The sequence below is a fragment of the Grammomys surdaster genome, unplaced genomic scaffold (assembly GCF_004785775.1).
Source record: "Grammomys surdaster isolate TR1022 unplaced genomic scaffold, NIH_TR_1.0 121730, whole genome shotgun sequence".
In the NCBI taxonomy this organism is placed as follows: Eukaryota; Metazoa; Chordata; class Mammalia; order Rodentia; family Muridae; genus Grammomys; species Grammomys surdaster.
The window spans coordinates 13,570-33,531 of record NW_021617450.1 but is presented as its reverse complement, the minus strand read 5'-3'; the positions used below and the strand labels follow the sequence as shown (position 1 = coordinate 33,531).

Below are 19,962 nucleotides of genomic sequence, written 5' to 3'. Positions count from 1 at the left end.
AATAATCTGAGCCTACTTCCCTGTCCTAGCCCAAAGTCATATTCAATGCCTGAGGCCTACTTCTTTGTTCTAGCCTAAGATTTAGATTCCTGACTAAAATTACTTCTCTGTTTTAGCCTAAAGTTAGATTCCTGCCTGAGCTTACTTCTCTGTCATTGAACAATGTCAGATTCCTGCCTAAAGCCCATTTCCTTGTCCTTGGCCAGTCAGATTCCGGCCAAGCAGCCCCCAAAAGCTCTCCACAGGAGCCCCAAAAGCCCTGCAATAGAAAAACAAATGGCCAATAAACACTTGATCATGTTCACCCTTATTTACCATCAGTGAAATGCAAATTAAAACTATACTAAGAGCAGGGCAGTGGTGGCACACACCTTTAATCCCAGCACTTGGGAGGCAGAGGCAGGAAGATTTCTGAGTTCAAAGACAGCCTGGTCTACAGCCGAGAAACCCTGTCCAGGAAAAAAAAACAAACAAACAAAAAACTATACTAAGAATCCATCTTATCCTAGTCAGAATGACAGTTATTACAGAAACAGAGGCTGGAGAGATGGTTCAGCAGCAGGTCCTTGCAGATTCAGTTACTATAATCTGTATCAAAACTATCCGTAATTCCAGTTCCAAGGAATCTGATGGCCTCTTTTGGCTTCCACTGTTATCAGGCATATACGTGGTGGACATACATTCACAGAGGCAAAACATTCACACACATAAAAATAAAACAAACATTTTTAAAAGAAAAGCAAGCAACAGTAAGAGAACTCCATAGCCACTGCTGGTGCCATGTAAACTAGTCCAGTCAACACTGACAGCAGTATGGAGCTCTGATGCTCTGAATAAAAATGGCCAACACAGGCTCATAGAGAGTGCCACTATTAGGGGTGTGGCCTTGTTGAAGGTGTGTCACTGGGGGTGGGATTTGAGGTGTCAGATGCTCAAGCCAGACCCAGGGACTCTCTCTTCCTGCTGCCTGCCTATCTGGATGTAGAACTATCAGCTACTCTCCAGTACCATGCCTGCCTTCATGCTGTTTTGCTTCCTACCATGATAACAATGAAGTAAACATCTAAACTGTAAACCAGCCTCAGTGAAATGCTCACCTTTCTAAGAGTTGCTGTGGTCATGGTATCTCTTCACAGCAATGAAAACCTAAGACAAAAGGTTCCTCAAAAAATAAAAAAAATCAGTCTCTCCTACTACTCTTCTATTGCAGGCCTGAGTTTTACCCAGGGCACGAGACACTTGCACATCAGTGCCTCCTGAAGCACATTTCACACTGCTAAGTTATAGAACCAACCTGGGTGTCCTTCAACAGAGGTATGCACACGCACACAATGGACTTTTTCAAATATAAAGTTTTGTCATTTACAGGAAAATGGGTGCAACTGGAGGTAAGCCTATTAAGCAGCAAATTAAGCCTCAGAAAGACAAACACTACACGCCTATTCACACTCATGGCTCTAAGATTTAGTGGAGATACATGTGAGCAATGAAGATGAACCAGGGAAAGAGAGGGATCTAATGGGAGAGGGACAAGATTAATATAAAACTTTTAATGAAAATTTAAACGAAAAATGCATGTGGATGCCCACTAAAGTATTCTACAGGGGCAGCCCTGTGTCCTGAAAGCAGCCATTCTGACCTGCAGGGACAACGTTGGCTTTTCAGTACCAGGGTGTAAAAGCCTAAAAATGACTTTAAAATGTTGCCTACCATTTATGTAAAATCTAGCCAAGAATTAGCCAACAGGCTTTCCTTCATTTGAGCAGTGAGTGGCCACCAGGTCCCCCACTCACTCCTTACAGCTCATTCTATACTAGCTATAAAGACTTACTTCATTTGCAGAGATATGTTATAAACTCTAGGGGAAAAAAAGTGTTAGGCCAGTCCCCAGTTCTTGAAGCAACATAGAAAGCTGAGAGCCTCAGGAAGTAAAAAACAGAAAGGTCAGACTTAACTACAACGCCAACTGAATGATTCTTGGCTGCAAGGTGGACAGATGCCAGGAGTTTTAAGGTCTGTTTTAGCAAAGTTCAGGCTTCCCGTCTTGAGCATTTCCTTTCTAGGTCAGCCAACCATGGTCATCCTTTTGTTCTCTAAAATCTGGTCTCACCTTTCTTCCTTGTTTTAACTGTCTATTAACCTGTTCCACATCCTGACTATTACAAACTATCCAGTGTCTCTTGTGGTAAGCTGTTATAAAACTGAGTCCATGCATAGTGCCAGCACGTATACCATCACTGGTTAAACAGTCAGCAATTAAGATGATTAGCCACTAAGAGACTAAGATGTCTTGCTGTGAGACGGACACTTCCCCATCACTAACTTAGACTTGCTTGTCTTGTTTGCTCTAAGGCCACTGAGTCGTGCCAAGAGCAGTGTCCAAGACTGCTCTGATGTCTGGGCTCTGGGCCTAAGGTCCCCTGACACATGATGCTCCGGATGTTCACACAGACAATTTCAAGTCTAGCAACATCTTCGTAGCCCAAAGTCAGCTGATTTAGTTCTTCTGGCATGTGCCTCTCGCTGCCCTCTCAGCCATGCCGTCCAGCAACCGTGTTGCACTGGTGACTGGAGCTAACAAGGGCATTGGTTTTGCAATCACGCGTGACCTGTGTCGCAAATTTTCCGGCGACGTGATACTCACTGCGCGGGATGAGGCACAAGGCCTCACAGCGGTGCAGCAGCTGCAGGCAGAGGGGCTGAGCCCACGCTTCCACCAGCTGGACATCGACGACCCACAGAGCATCTGTGCACTGCGCGACTTTCTGCTCAAGGAGTACGGAGGACTGGACGTGCTGGTCAACAATGCAGGCATTGGCACCTGGCCCAAAAATAACCCACCAGGAAAAGGGGACTTCTTCAAGGAACCCCACCCAGGTGGGTCTGCTCTTGTCCTGGCAGTGCAGAGGTATGGAATGGGAGCCCTGTGGCTTGTGGAGATCACAGCTGGCTCCTTGGGAGGAACAAGACAGGCTGGGAGCTTCAATAAGGACAGGATGAATATTCCAGTGTTGTGGGCTGCCTGAAGAACTCCCTGGAGCCTTAGCAAGATGAAGGGAGTCTTTACTAACTGCTAGTGTGTCAAGAGTCATCTAGTATAGGCTAAGACTAGCAGGTGGCCTTCCTGGAGGTGGCCTACCATTTCACATGGTCTGTGATGGGTGAGCTCAATGGTAAGGCCCAAAGAGACTTCATCTTAGGATTGCTTCTTGCAGCTGATATGCCTTTCCTGTAATTATTAAATTAATATAATAATCCCTGGGCATTAGCCCACACTATTGGTCAGACTTTCTGCAAATCAACATAAAGATGAAATTTCATGAATTAATAATTCTATAGAATTCCTGATTTGTTCAAATAATTTTAGAAGGAACTTTTTAGAGATGGTCTCAGTTGCTTTGCTAGAAAGATGTAATAAAGTTAGAATCAAGAATAGAATGTGTCCACTCCTCATAGAGCATAAAGGCTCCATAATAAGAAATATGATGAGCTTTCATACTCACACTAAAAAGAGAAACAGACTTAGGACAAATTTGTGTTCAAGGAAAAACATTTAGGTCCAAAGATATAGCCACAAGTGTGCACTATGATAAGGTATGGCCATGTAGAAGCTGTTGCTTTGAACTTATAATTAACTTATTATAATGAAACACTGCTTTGAACTTAATATCAACATCCTTCTGTAACTCCTATTTTGTGTGACATTTTATCTCTGAGGTAATTTTCTAAAGAACATTTTGCCTAAGGTATAAAAAGAAATAAAGTTGTTGTTTGGATTGTTTGGCTTGGGAGGCTCTGTGCCAACCACCCACCCATCCATCTATCCATCCACCCAGCCACCCATCCATCCACCCATCCATCCACCCAGCCACCCACCCATCCATCCACCCATCTATCCACCCATCTATCCACCCACCCATCCATCCACCCACCCATCCATCCACCCATCCATCCACCCATCTATCCACCCACCCATCTATCCACCCACCCATCCATCCACCCACCATCTATCCACCCACCCATCCATCCACACACCCATCCATCCATCTACCCATCCATCCACCCATCCATCCATCCAAATGTATGTTTTATCTGCGTGTACCTGTGTAGGTAAATGTGTATGTATATAAGCATGCTTAAACACTTGTGGAGTTGATTGAGATAGACAATCAGGCCCAGCCACAGGGTGGGTATATGAATGTACATGTGTCTATGTATATTTGCCTGTATAAAGCATTATAATTCTTTTCCTTTCCTTCCTCTCTGGTTCACAAGGAGATAACCAGCCTAGCCAGAGAGACTTCTGGCTGCCTGGACAGAGACGGGAGAGATAGCAATACATTTTTCACTAAATTCCCCGCTGCCAGGCAATAGTGTTAGTTGCCCAAGCCAGCGTTTTTTTAACCACAGAATAAGCAAGAAAGTTTTTAGAATTTTTTAAAACGTTATCAGCAAGGATTCAGTATAGTTAGAGAGCTAGAAGGCCAGAGACTATCAGTATCAGTCTTTAAATCTGCGCCTATGTCCAATGCTGTGTCTCATGTCAAACCATTCCAAGCCAGGCTGGCTCCAGGCACTAATGGAAGTGTCCCAAGCAGATTAGCAGGAAGTTGGCTTGAGTTTTTAATGTCAAAAAATGCAACTGTGACATATGCAGAAAAGCAGCCCTGGACACCTACAACAAGCATTGTTTACAGAGGCAGAGAAATAATGGTTAAGTGGTCTGGCAGTCTACCCTTAGCTCAGGGTGACATTGTAAAGGAATTTAGGGCTGGTCCAGAGATTCTGTTCAAAGAACCTTATAACCACTTATCTGGCTTGACTCTGGGGTTCTTTGCACATTCATGTCAAGTGGATGTTATGATTGGACCATACAACTAGTCGGGTTTAGTTCTAACTGATTTGAAATAAGTAAAAAAGGAGAAGGGGGACTTTAACACTAAGATTCCTTGTAAGATTCCTTCACCTCAGCTCCAATATGTCATGTGATAAAATGCAGCATTATCAAACCAGGAACCCCTCAAAGGTACAACAATTATATATCAGTAGGTGTCTTTTTAGTATTCTGTTATGACCAAGATAATTTATAAAAAGAAGCATTTCATTGGGAGCTTAACATTTTTTGAGGCGTGGTTCATAATCATCTTGTAGAGAAGCAGACAGACATGGTACTCAAGCAGTAACTGAGAGCTACATCCTGATCTGCAGGTAGTAGGGAGAGAGAGGGAGAGGTTTTGGACTTGGTGTGGGCTTTTGAAACTCAAATTCCACTTACAAGGCCACACCTACTCTAACAAGGCCACACATCATAATCCTTCCCAAACAGTTCCACTCCCTCTGACTAAGCAATCAAACATATGACCCTGTGGGGACCATCTTCATTCAAAACACCACAGTAGGTCTTACCTAACTATACTTCAAGTCCACAGTTGGATCAAGTTCTAACTAATGAATGCTCTGTTACTGTTCTCTTTCTTCCCTACAAAGGCATTGATCTCACCTACTTCCACATTCAAAGAGAAGCCGCAATGAAAACTAACTTTTTTGGTACTCAGGCTGTCTGCACAGAGCTACTCCCTCTAATAAAAACCCAAGGTGAATCTGATGGGTGGTCTACTCTGCCTGGGGTCTGCCCACCTGGGGTCTGGCTACCTGGGGTTTACCTTTCTGGGGCCTGCCCATCTGGGGTTTTCCTGACTGAGTTCTGGCCTCCTGCAGTCTGCCTGCCTGGGGTCTGTCTGACTGGGGTCTGCCTAGTATCTCCTTTCTAGGTCCAGCTTCTTCTCCCACCCAAGAAGACCTCCTTGCTGGGTATCCTTCCTACTATCGTTTCTCCAGCACCCACTGACCCTCACCGTAGCATCATGATTTGTGTATCTGCGTCATTTTCTCTTAGCCTGGTGGAGCCTTCACCAACACCTACCCATTAAACCCACCACCCAGAAAATTCTTCTGCCTGCTTTGAGCATTCCCAGAATTTCCTTCTCCTGAGATCCATCCATCCCTAGCATTTCTACCTCCTCATAACATAGTCCCTCGCTCCAACCATACTTCTTTATAAATCATCTTGGTAACCAACCAATTTGGCGAAATCATTATGCTTATCCCTCAGAGTCAGAACCTGAGTCTCCTGCATCTGTCTGTCAGCTCACCTCTACATAAGGTTCTCTCTCAGCTGCCCATCCACACAGCTACAAAGTCTCCTGGGTCTTTTCCTTTCCGTCCGTATCGTCTTCATTCCTATTCCCCATCCAAAACCCTTTGACAGAAAACCCAAGCCTTTAGCACGCTTTGTAAAGATTACCACAGTCTAATTCCACTTTCCTCCAGGTTCATGTTAGCTCCCCAATAACCTGCACATGACAAACTATCATATATCTTTCACTATAAATTCTTCTAATATAATTTGGCCAGTGAGCCCGCCTCTTTCTTTGCAGGCGTCCTGCCCCACTGCAGCTAGCTCCTCCCCCTTTCATAGAGGCAGCTTAGTTATGCTGACAGGAGCCTGAGACGGCAGAATGAGCAGAAATAACTAGTATAAATTCTTTTCTACACTAGCCGTTTACAGTAGACCTGGAAAATCCCATCTTGTCACTTCTGTGTACTGTGGGTGACACACTTATCCCTGTATTATAGGACACTAATAAAGACAAATAACCACTTTTAAAACATACATGTACAATTTAAACTACTGTCCTTTGTCCCAGCCTACCCCCCTAGGAGATTTCAGGATGTCTTAAGGCTGTGTTCCACAGACTTCAGACGGGAGCCTTTTTCAATGCTTCTTCCCTGCTCAATCTGCCTCAAGCTTGCCTTGTTTGTGTGTGCTCCTCTTCAGATGAACACTGCTGGTATTCTCTCAAGTGTAAATTTTCCAAGCTAAATCCCCTGCTATTTAGAACTCATCACTTCCGTGCTTGTGTTGTGTATCTTAGGTAGAGTGGTGAATGTGTCGAGCCTAATAAGTCTTGAGGCCCTGAGAAACTGCAGCCCAGAGCTGCAGCAGAAGTTTCGAAGTGAGACCATCACTGAGGAGGAGCTGGTGGGGCTCATGAAGAAGTTTGTGGAGGACACAAAGAAAGGAGTCCATGCAAAAGAAGGATGGCCTAATAGTGCATATGGGGTGTCCAAGATTGGGGTGACAGTCCTGTCCAGAATCCATGCCAGGAAACTCAATGAGCAGAGGAGAGGGGACAAGATCCTCCTGAATGCCTGCTGCCCTGGATGGGTCAGAACCGACATGGCAGGACCAAACGCCCCCAAAAGCCCAGAAGAAGGAGCAGAGACCCCGGTGTACTTGGCTCTTTTGCCCCCAGATGCAGCGGGGCCTCATGGGCAGTTTGTTCAAGATAAGAAAGTTGAACAATGGTGAACACAGCTCTTTGCACAGCTCCCATTTGTAGCCTGTCCTAAAGGGACAGTTCTAATCTTAATTCTATGATGTCTTGTGATTTCCTCAGGTATGGAAATAATGAATGAAAATCAAGACGGAGTAAATGACTCTTTATGTGTTTTCATTTAGTGTGTGTGTGTGTGTGTATGTGTGTGTGTGTGTGTGTGTTTGTATGTTAGACATGTAAATGCATGCATGCACAATATGTGTACGTTAGACACGTGGATGCATGTATGCATGGTATGAGCATAGAACTTAGAAGAAAACCTTAGGTCTGGATGCTCAGGCCATTTCCTCTTTGTTTTTAATTTTTAAGATAAGGTTTTGATAGCTTTTAAACTATTTGTATTAATTCTTTGAGATTATCATACAGGCATGCAACATCTTTTGATCATACTCATTTTCTGCTTTTCCCCCTTACTCCCTAGTTTTCCCACCATGTCAAACTTTGTCTTACCTTTAACTTTTCCTGCTGCTGCTATTGTTTTTAAATAAGCTTGGTTGAACTACCAGAGGGCACATCCTTAAAGAAAACGGATTCTTCTTCCCACTCTCAGAAGCTGCCAGCTGTCAATAACCCCTCAATTAAGGGCAGGGGCTTATAGGAACCTCCCCACTCTGTGCCAGAATGCTGACTTTGTGCAGGCAACCACAGCTGCTGTGGGTCCACGAGTCAGCCATCTTGTCATGTTCAGAAGACTCTGATTTGGTCTGCTCTTCGCCAAACTCTGGCTCTTATAATCTTTCTTCCTCTTCTTCCTTAATGGCCTAAAGCTTGGGGAAGGATGACAGAGCTGTCCTTTTGTTGGTGAGCGCCCTACAGACACTTTTTTCTCCACACTTTGACTAATTATGAGTTTCTTCATTTACCATTATCCACTGCACAAAGAAATCTCTCTAGTGAAGACTGTGAGCTAAACTAATCTACAGATATAGAGATATAAATTTAGAGGGTAGTTATATACTGTGTCCAATTAGCAAAATAATAGTAATAGATTTAACCTTGTGGGCTATGAGTCCCTCAACTGTGGGTGAAACACATATAGTCCTAGGTATGTGTTTCACCCTGTGGAGCAGGCCTTAAGTCAGCAGTTCTCAACCTGTAGGTCACAACCCTCACAGAGTCACATGTCAGATATCCTGCATATCAGATTACATTATGATTCATAACAGAAGCAAAATTAGAGTTATGAAGTTGCAACAAAATACTTTTATGGTTGGGGGTCATCACAGCATGAGGAACTGTATTACAGGGCCACAGCATTACCTTAAATCTGATCAGAAAGTGTTGGGCCTGAAAGTCTGCACAGAGACACGGAGACCGAGATTGACGCAAACAGCAAGAGGAATTTTTATTCCAATGCATCGGGGTCACTTCACTCTCGAAGGAGGAAGGATCCCGAATTTCTGAAGCACACACCTTTTATACTTTATCATAGGCAGACTTTAGCAACACCAAAACTTGTTTAAACCTAATTGGACACTTTGCTTAGTCTTTGAACTTATTGGCCACACTCACTCAGGCAATTATTTCTGGTGGGCAATGTTTATCTAGGGCTGTGAAGGAGACAGCTGGTTACTAATATGTACATTCTGCGGTTTTTCTCTGAATTGTTTTTTTTAACTTTCTCCCTGCTATCAGGAACAGCCTGACCAGCAGGATGGTTGTGTCTTTAATTGCCCTTTCTGTTCCCTTGGTTGTTATGGCGAATTTGTCAGGGTGGTCTCACAAAAGCAATTGGGTACCCCCATAACATTCACACTACTTTTGCACCTTGAGCATATCTTGCTGTGTTTGTCACACACAGGACTCACACTGAGGTGAGACTGTTCATGACTTTTTCTGCCATCACATTCTGGCAGGTAACCAAGAACAGTTCAAAATCCTGTATTGTTTGGGAGTATCCAGGATAGCCCTAATTAATAAGTCAAGAAGAGCTATCCTTTACTTGGCATTGAAATTTTTATTTGGCACCTTATGGCTTCTAGGAGAAGCATTATCCTATGCATAGGTTAACTCCAATTTAATTGTGTGTATGTGTGTGTGAGTAATAAGTGTAGCGATATGAGACTAATCTGCTCTATTCCCCATCAGTGGTGTGAGTTCCTCACTGCCCACCCAAATGCTCTGGATTCTCAAATGAAAGACACATACACACACACACACACAAACACATAAACACAGGCTGCTAATGCCTTACCTCTGATACTCCTGAATTATTACTTAATAAAATCTATATCCCATCTTCACTACCCCAACCCCAGGAGGGGGGTGGTAGGGGCTGTGGCCACTCTTCCCTGGCTCTTACATGATTGTATATTCTCTCTTTTGCAGCTCTCTATCCTGCATCTTATTCCTTTCCTAGCAACGGTGATTCTCTCTCCTTCTTCAGTCCACTTGCCTGCAACTTCTAAAGTCGTGTCTCTATCTCCCTGCCCAGCCATTGGCCAGGCCACTGGCAACTTTGTTTACCAACTAGAACCCGCTGGGGGCAGAGACCTTCATTGTCTCACCCGTGGGATTCTCATGCATTTTGGGAACCCATAATGCAAACATTAAACCAAACCCACAACAAATAAGTATGTTTCCATGAGGCTTTTTAGAACATCCTTATTATCAGTTATCTGTCCCCTCCACCTTCTCCTTTGACCTCCCCTCTCATTCCTCTCCCCACTCAAAACTATAGCTATAAAGAAACACCATAACATTGGCAACTTTTATAAACAACGACATTTAATTGGGGCTTGCTTAAAATTTCAGAGGTTTGGTCTGGAAGCTTAGCAACATGCAGGCAGACATCACGGTGCTGGAGAAGTTGAGAGTTTTATCTGAATCCACTAGCAGCAAGAAGAGAAACAACCACTGAGCCTGGCTTGGGCTTCTGAAAATCCCAAAGCCCACCCCCAGTAACAATGAGGCCTTCAATGACACCACACCTACCCCGACAATGAATGTATACTTGCTTGTACTCAGTCTAATTTTTCCACTCTCATACAGTTTAGGCCCTCTGCCAGGGAATGTTGTTGGCTGCCATGTCTTGTATGGTGGTTTAAATAGGCATGGCCTCCATAGGTATTCTAATGCTTGGCCATAGGAAGTGACACTATTAGGAGGTGTGGCCTAATTATGTCCCCTCCATTAAGACCTTTCTTTCCCATTCCCAACAATAGTCCTGTTTTAGTTTCCTGTATTCTACAGGTACTCCAAGTTAAACACACTAAAGATTTGATGCCAAGATCCACATATTAATGAGAACACATAACATTTGTCTTCTGGGTCTGGCTTACTCACTCAGTATAATGTTTCCAGTTCTATCAATTTGCCTGCAAATTTTATAACGTCATTTGATGGTCAGCTTTAGTTGTCAACTTGACAGAACTTAGAATCACCTGGGAAAGAAGACTCAAGGTGGGATTGACTACATTGGCTTGGCCTGGGGCTGGGGGCTAGTCATAAGTTATCTGATGAGAAAAGTTATCTGAATGTTGACAGGACATGCTACCTGTCAACATTCCCTAGGCAAGAGGTCCTAAACTATGTGAGAGTGGAGAGATCAGGCTGAGTACAAGCACATAAACATTCATTTCTCCTTCCTCTTCATTGCAGACATATTATAAGTAGCTATTTGAATTTTCTGCCTTGATTTTTTTTTTCATGGTGATGGATCATAACCTGGAATTGTAAGATGAAAAAGCCTCATTCTCCCTTAAGTTTCTTTGGTTTGGTTTGGCTCGGTTGTTGTTATTGTTATCAGAGTATTCATAACAATAACACAAATGAAGTCAGAATGAGGGTTTCTTTGGCCTGGAATTTCACCATGTGTTTCAGGCTGGTTGGCCAGTTCACTTCCAGGACTCTACTTGTCTTTATTGATCACTGGGATGATCCATCTCATGCCCAGCTTTTTATGTGGTGCCTTGGGATCTGATCTCAGATCTTCACACTTGGGGGCAAATGCTTTATGCACCAAACCGTCTTTCTACTCTATATGTATCTGCTCTGCAGATATTGTCTTCAACCTACCCTATACCTATCCAATCCTACAGATTATCTTCAAGGGTTTAATAATGCAAAGATTAGGTCAGAGGAAGAGACAATATACTTCAAGGCTGGGTAGACACAGAAGGAGCCAAATAGCAATAGCTTGTTTTGTCTTAGTTTTTTTTTTTTTTAATTGGCACCCAAAATAATGATCATAGTTAGGACATTACCATCCATATGTACTGTATTAGAGTCAACACTCACTTTAAGACATTTGTATCTCTTACTTTAATCTTAAATCCACAAATAAGAGAAAATGTGTGATATGTATCTCTCGGAACCTGGCTTACTTTGCTTAACAAAATAAGTTCCAACTATTTCCTTACAAATGATATCATTTCATATTTCTTTATGGCTGAATAAAACTTCATTGTGAATGCATACTGCACTGCAATTATCAATTCATCTGTTCATTGATTTCTAGACTGACTGACTACATGTATCTCAGATGTTATGAATAGCCATGATTAGTGTGAATGTACAGACAAGTTGTGGTTTGTTTTCTTTGATTCCTTCAGCTACTTGTCCAAGGTTGATACAGCTAACTCACATGGTAGTTTTATTTTTAGTTTTTAAAAGTGATTTTCATACTTACTTCCATGGTAAGGGCACACCATAGAAGGTTCATTTTCCCTCAACAAAAACTATTTTCTTGATGATAGCCATGTTGACTCGGGAGAGTATCAATTCAACTTTAGTGCTGCTGTTTTTTTGTTTTGGTTTGGTTTTTTGGTTGGTTTTTTGTTTTTTGTTTTTTGGGTTTTTTTGGGTTTTTTTTGTTTTTTTTTTTTTTTTTTGGTTTTTCGAGACAGGGTTTCTCTGTGTAGCCCTGGCTGTCCTGGAACTTACTCTGCAGACCAGGCTGGCCTCGAACTCAGAAATCCGCCTGACTCTGTCTCCCAAATGCTGGGATTAAAGGTGTGCACCACTACTGCCCTGTGGGTGCTGCTGTTTTTAAGACCAGCTCTGCCTAAGGTGAAAATGAATCTCACTGTGATTTTATTTTACATTTCCATGATGGCTAAGGACATTGAACATTTTTTGGAGTATTTCTTGATTATTTGTGCTTTATAGAGAACTAATCTGCTCAATTCATTTGCCTGTCAGTTGATTGTATTATTTTTGTATTTGTCTTTTGATTGATTGTATTTTAATTTCATTATGTATTAATTCCCTTTACTGCTGTTTCTTTCGTTCTCTTATGAGTACTTAGTATTGTTTTCTGGTCTATTGAAGCCCTTTTCAGAAAATCTTTACCTATCCCTGTGTCTTAAACTGTGTGCCTTTTGTTTTCCCTAACAGCTTTAAAGTTTCAAGCATTAATGTTGAAGTCTTTCATACACTTTAACTGATTTTAATTAATATTTTTACTTTATTTTCAACTCAAAATCAAATCAGTGATCATGTAAGGGATTAGCGCTGGTTATAGTGACAAAGGTCAAACAGTCTAACACACACACACAAATTTTAGAAAATATGTTTCATTTTGTGCTATGCTCAAAGGAAATGTAAGTTTGGAAGGTACAGGAAAGCCTTGATACTAGCTTAGTGATTTGGAGAATTTGCTCTATGTTTAAGTTTTCCACTTTGTGCCGGGCGGTGGTGGCGCACGCCTTTAATCCCAGCACTTGGAAGGCAGAGGCAGGCGGATTTCTGAGTTCGAGGCCAGCCTGGTCTGCAGAGTGAGTTCCAGGACAGCCAGGGCTACACAGAGAAACCCTGTCTTGAAAAAAAGAAAAGTTTTCCACTTTGTTTATATGTATATACATGTTCATTTCTATTTCTAAAATTTTAACTTACTTTTAACTGTAACAGAATATCTTGATCATATCAAGCACAACTCCCTGTTCTTAGTACTCAGGCTTCCCTAACACCTTTCCCTTCCCACATCATGTCTTTTTTTTTTTTTTTAACTCACTGGGTTCATCTAGTGCTGCCAATAGAAATATTAGCTGTTCTTTATGGTTTGGCCTTGTTTGGTATGCCTGTCATGATAGCTACGGAGAGCTCATCAATACAATCATGTCCAGAAGACAAGATTTTACAGCAGTCCTCTTCATCCTCCAGCTTGCACATTCCCCTCCCCTTCCATGGTATTTCCTGAGACTGTGGTAGGCCAGGGTGTGGGAGGTAATGGGGATTGAGTGGGGAGGGGCAGGGCGGGGATTGTTACACTAGTTTTGTTTAGGGCTGATTGTCTCTTATCCTGAGACTGGGGGGTGGGGGTCAGAATAAGGGGTGGGGGTTGATAAGGGTGGTGTATGGGGAGTTAGGGTGGGAATTGTCTAAAGCAATTAATAGAAGAAATATTTTAATGGAGGGCTCACAGTTTCAGAGGATGAGTCCATGACCATCATGTTAGGAGGCATGGGAGCAGGCAGGCAGGCATGGCTAGAGCAGCAGTTGAGAGCTTACTTACATCCTTCTTTGCAAATAGGAGGAAGAGAATGAACTAACAGGGAATGGGGTGGAATTCTGAAATCTCAAAGCCCACCCCAGTAATACACCTCCTCCAACAAAGCCATATCTCTTAATCTCTCGCAAAGAATTCCACCAAATTAGGGACCAAGCATTCAAACATATGAAGCCGATGAGACCATTCTCAATCAAACCACCACACTAGGGCTGGAGAGATAGCTCAGCAGTTAAGAGCACTGACTGCTCATCAGAGGTCCTGAGTTCAATTCCCAGCACCCACATGCTGGCTCACAACCATCTGTAATGGAATCTGATGTTCTCTTCCGGTGTGTCTGAAGACAGCTACATTGCTCTCATATACATAAAACAAATAAATAATTTTTAAAAAACCCACCACACTAGATTTTTTCTTTTGCCCAATTTTACAGGACTAGGCATATATTCTCTTCTATAGAACAGGCCTTAAATCCAATTTCAAGGCAGTTGGTTATTCCATAACCTTCATGTCATTGTTGTACCAACTGATGTGCTGTACTGTAACATACAGAGTTCACCACTTGATAATACCACTATTATCTTTTTATCCCTAGATACCTACATAGCATCTTATACCTGGATGGGCTTATCATCATTTATTTTGCCCCATAACCTCTTGGCTTTTTCCTATTCTTCAGTTTACAGTATTTCTCCTAGCATCCTCTGGAAGGCTAACTTAGTGGTCATACATTCTTTTAATGTGTTTCTATCATGGAAAGTTTTTTTTTTTATCTTTCAATTTAGATAGGTAGATTTCCTGGGCACACTGGTCTGGGTTATCAGTTGTGATTTTTCAGAACTTAAAATACATCTTTCCAAATCCTTCTGGCTTTCAGAGTTTCCATGGATACATCAGCTTTAATTTTCATGAGCCCACCTTTGCATGTGACTTGAGCATTCTCTTCTATGACTACCATCAGTACACTTTCTTTGGATTAAATCAAAGCTACATAGCAAGTAAGGTGGCGCATGCCTTTAACCTCAGCATTCCAGACACTTAGGCAGATCTCTGAGTCTAAGGTCAGACTTGACTACATAATAAGTTCCAGGCCAGTCAGGGCTATATAGTAAGACAAGAAAGACAGAAAGATGGAAAGAAAGAAAAAGAAGGAAAGAAAGAAAAAAAGAAAGAGAGAGAAAGGGAGGGAGGGAGGGAGGGGGAGAGAGAGAGAGAGAGAGAAAGAAAATGAGAGAAAGAAAAAAAGAAAGAAAGAAAGGAAGGAAGGAAGAGGAAAGAGAGAGAGAAAGAAAGAAAGAAAGAAGAAAAAGAAAGAATAAGAGAGAAAGAAAGAAAGAAAGAAAGAAAGAAAGGAGAAAAAGCAGGAGGAAAGCTACATAAAACAGACCTCATAGCCATTTTATTAAAATGCAGTGATTAGGAATGAGGATCATATCTATAGATTTATAGTCTTAACTACCACAATTGCCATTTTACATACATGGTACCTGAATAGGTATTTGCTCAGATCATGCTAGACCTAACCCCCAAGGGAATCCTTTATTCAATTATTGCATCTGAACTTGGTTTCTCTTTGAAGCATTAAGTGAATTGTTTTTATAAGGCAACTGGCCAAGCCACAATTTGCCACAGGGTGAACACTGTATTTTGAATGTCATCAAGGCTCATTAAAAAGTCCAGGAATCAAAACTATAACAAAGAAAAGCAGAGTCAACATCAGCTCTAGGGGAGCAAGGAGCTCCATGCCTCAAATTGGCTGACATTCTCTTCCAAATTTTTCCTTGTACCAACCATGAAACTGTGCACTTTAAAACAAGCAATGGTTTTAAACCAGTAGATAGTGAAGATGCAAATCTACTTCTCAAATTAGTGATGGAATCACTTGGCAGCCAAGTTGGTCTCAGAACATCGTCTCTGTGGATAGTAAAGAAAATTGGGGTAAAAGAGGTTCCATTGACCTCAAATCTGTCATCATACCTCCATTTTAAAAGAAAAAGAGTCTGACAACTTAACCTGCAGCTGAACCCAAGCTGCACCCTAGTTCAGGAAGAACCACATAACTTGTCTCTGGCCCATACCCCAGAGTTACTTCCTAGCTACTTCCAAGCAACAGCCAATCAGGATTAGTCTGGTAGTTCCAGTTGTACTTTCAGACCATTTGTGATTGTTCATGGTTTTGCTTCAGAGCACCCACAATACAATACAATACAATACAATACAATACAATACAATACAATACAATACAATACAATACAATACAATACAATAGCTATCCAATTAGACGCTTGCCAGGTTAGAAACCCCTCTGCTCACTTGCCATTTCCGATAAAATCTTGTCCCACTGAGGACTCGGGGCATCATCCTCCCATCCTGTTGTATCAGTGACAGTGGTGAGTCCAAGCTCAAGCTTGAATAAAGACCCTAGTACAACTGCTTCAAATTGGCTCCTTCGTGGTCTTTTGAGGTTCACGAATGCTTCCTGAACAGGCTCAACACAAGAAAGATGTAATAAAGTTAGAATCAAGAATAGAGTGTACCCACTCCTCATTATAGTAATAAAGGCTGCCTAATAAAGAATACAACTGAGGTAATTTTCAAAAGAACTTTTTGTCTAAGAAGGTATAGAAAGACCAGAGAAAAGACATAAAGTTATTGGTTGGATGGTTTGGCTTGGGGAGCTCTGCCCCATCCATCCATCCATCCATCCATCCATCCATCCATCTAAATGTATATATCCTGTTTGTCTATATGTACATGTGTAGGTATACTTGCATATTTACATGTATGTAAGCATACATGAATACTTGTGGAGTTGATTGCCACAGACAGTCAGACCAGGCCAGTGTATGTGTGAATGTACTTGTGTCTATGCATATTTGCCTGTATAGAACATTTTCATTCTTTTCCCTTCTTCTCTGTTTCACAAAGTGCTAACCAGCCTAGCCAGACAGGCTTCTGGCTGCCTGAAAGAAAAGGGAGGCTAGCAACAAATCCTTTACCTAATCACCCACTGTTACCAACAAGTATCAATAGATCCAGAGGCCTGCAACTTCTGGCCTCAGAGTAACAAAGTCAAAATAGGCAAAGTTATTATAGAAAGCAACCCTACTCTCTTGCAAGACCAAGTCTTGCCCCTACCTACACTCTTCCCCCTCAGCTGCTTCAGAGAGGACCCAGCCCAGGGCTAAGCTCCTGGTATGAACATATAAATATTTTGAATTATATTGAGAAAACCAGGTCTGATACTTTACCAAATACACCCCACTAAACACAGGGTGCAACACTCTTGCCAGAACCCCACAAAGAGAAAAGATATCTAATAGTATAATGGTGACAGTCCCACTGACCTGTCGCCTGAGTGTGTGTGTGTGTGTGTGTGTATGCACATGTATCTGTGTGTGTGAGAGAGAGAGAGTGCATGTCAGTGTGTATGTGTGTCACATGTATGTACATGTGTGAGAGTATGAGTGCATCTCTGTGTGAGAGCACATGTGAGTGTGTGTGTGTGTGTATGTGAGTGTGAATGTGTGTAAATTGATTGTGATTAAGTATGCCAGGGCCACACTGGAGTCGGCATCTCCCCCTTTCTGTTTTAATTCAAGTGTGCAAACATCAATCGTGAGTATAGTTACTGAGCAATACAGACTAGAAGAAACAAAATTAGTAAGAACAAATCAACTGTGATTCCTCCATTTATCAGCAAAGTCATCCAGGAAGATGAAGTGAACTCATCCACAGCAGAGGCAAAGGCTGCAGACACTCTTCAGTAGAAGTGGATCCCACTCTTGAGTTACTATCATCCATGACTTTCTGACGTAGGGAGTTCATATCCAAGGCCCAATTAGAATTGTTCCAAAGCCCCTTTGAATGAGACTGAATTTTAGACCAGTGATGTTCAGAGGTATTAGATTCCAAGGAGGTTACACAGACCAATGGAGCAGTGAATGGCATTGCACTGAGAGCCTGATCATAATATTTTGAATTTGATTTCCTATAAATAGGACTACTTCAGCATTAAGCCTATCCTGAAGCCCCCTGTCAATATTTTCCTGGGTCATGAGTGCTATTGACATTTTTGGATAACTGGTCTACATGATGTGCTGTGTGAATGTTTTTAACTAAGAATGTAGTGGATAAGGCAAAACTAGAAACCAAACCTATTAAGCCTGTGATCCCCAATATCAAGGTTGCAATATACTTGCCTGTATTTCCCTGTCATGTGTGGTGTTGTTAGGGAAAATTAACATTACTATGTATGGGTTTAGATTCAGTGTAACTTGCTATGACTGTAACTTGACTGTATATCTGACATTGTACAATAAATTTCTGTTATGGAACTTCATCAACCTTCATTTGTTATGCTTCCAGTCAATGTTTCAGAACCTTGATATGCAGATAGAGGTTTGCAAGTGTTGGATCTAATTCAATTGCATCAAGAAATTTTGAATCTAATAGATGCTAAACCTCTGTAATTTGATGCTGCAAAAGTTGCCTCGGAATGCTTAGAGCAATTAAGAAAGAGTATGTCTTCCTGGTTTTGTTTACTCATTTGCCCTTCTCAGTATTTGACTTGGGTATTCTAATGATTATAGGATTATTCCAGTTAACCCTTGTGATTTAGTATGCCCTCCATTCCTTTTTGATCATCTGTGCAGATCTCCATCATATACAGCTGAAAACATAGGTTACATCTCCCACTGCAGAGGCTGGTAGTCAAGACAGAAAAGATTCTCTCAGAGGCTGATCAACCTAAGACAGGGCATAAATGACAGGATTCATGTTCTGATGACAGGTAAGATTCACAGTTCTTGAGGGGATGTCTAAGACAGGCACAATCTTTCTGTGCCAATAGCTGAGACAGCTTTGGCTTGTATAAAATAAAAAAGGGAGAGATGTTGGGAGTCATTTTTGCCTGCTTCTGTGGAAGCCTGCCTGTCAGGCAGAGTCAAGGGTCTGCTGGCAGATTTCCTGGCCTTCTGACACATGAAACAATAAGAGGATCTATACTTGAAGCTCAAGGTGAGAGGCAGAACATTATGTTAATCTTAGTGGAAGGAACAGGGAGGCCTCTGCATGGGAAGAGATATCCAACGTACGTCAGCCAGTCTTTGTTAGCTCGGGACATTATTTCTCACAACACTGTAAAGTATATAAAGGCTATGAGAAATATATTCAGGGCTGTCATGGTATAGACTTGCAGCCCTCCCGATTTCTAACTTTTGTCTCTGAGTCTTCTTTCTGTCTTTCCTATAATCATCCTCACTCCTTCCTTCCCCCCACCCCCCCAGGACTGTTCGACTTCACACTAGCAGGACCAGTGCATATGTGAGAGACATCTGCTCCAGTATCCAAAAGGCCTTTGATAAATTCTCCATTTATTGTTATCTCCTTAAAAGGCCTATTTTTCTTTATCTCATCCACTGAATACACTAAATTACTTGAACCAAAGCTTCTGTCTCCTCTTGCCTGAATTTGTATTGATTGACCCCTAACACATAATGGCAACAGCAACATTTGAGCAACCCTCTGTCCTGCGTGAATCAGTACTGTTTTTGTGGGTGACTTTTTGTCATGATTTTTGTCTCTCCTGTGTAGTCAGAATCAGTAACTCCTGGAATTACATGTGTCCTTTGTGGGAAGGTAGAGCTCCTACCTAAAATTAACCCCGCATGCCTGTGGATAATACATCATGTACCCCTGTGGGCATAGTCACTGGTAGAGAATCAGGAGTTAACATGACTGAGATGGTGGGACTGAGGTCAAATCCTGTACTCCCTGGAGTGGCCTGACATAAAAAGTCGACTGGCACCCTTGATTGACTGGAACAAAGAATTCATGCTGGCCCCCTGTCTTAGTTAGGGTTTTACTGCTATAAACAGACACCACAACCAAGGCAACTCTTACAAGGACAACATTTAATTAGGGCTGGTTTAAAGTTCAGAGTTCAGTCCATTATTATCAAGGAGGGAACATGGCAGCATCCAGGCAGGCATAGTGCAGCTGGAGCTGAGAGTTCTACATCTTCATCTGAAGGATGCTAGGAGGACACTGACTTCCAGGCAGCTAGGATGAGGGTCTTACAGCCCCCACACACAGTGACACACCTACTCCAAC

At 42.1% G+C, this 19,962-nt stretch overlaps 1 protein-coding gene across 1 annotated transcript; it reads left to right on the top strand.

The window, feature by feature from the left end:
• The first annotated feature begins 2,537 nt into the window (after positions 1 to 2,537).
• On the top strand, positions 2,538 to 7,372 carry LOC114636069 (carbonyl reductase [NADPH] 1-like). The gene is made up of 3 exons (XM_028784368.1): positions 2,538 to 2,817; positions 5,479 to 5,595; positions 6,936 to 7,372. The coding sequence occupies exons 1-3, from the start codon at positions 2,538 to 2,540 to the stop codon at positions 7,370 to 7,372; spliced, it is 834 nt and encodes a 277-aa protein (XP_028640201.1).
• Positions 7,373 to 19,962: the final 12,590 nt, after the last annotated feature.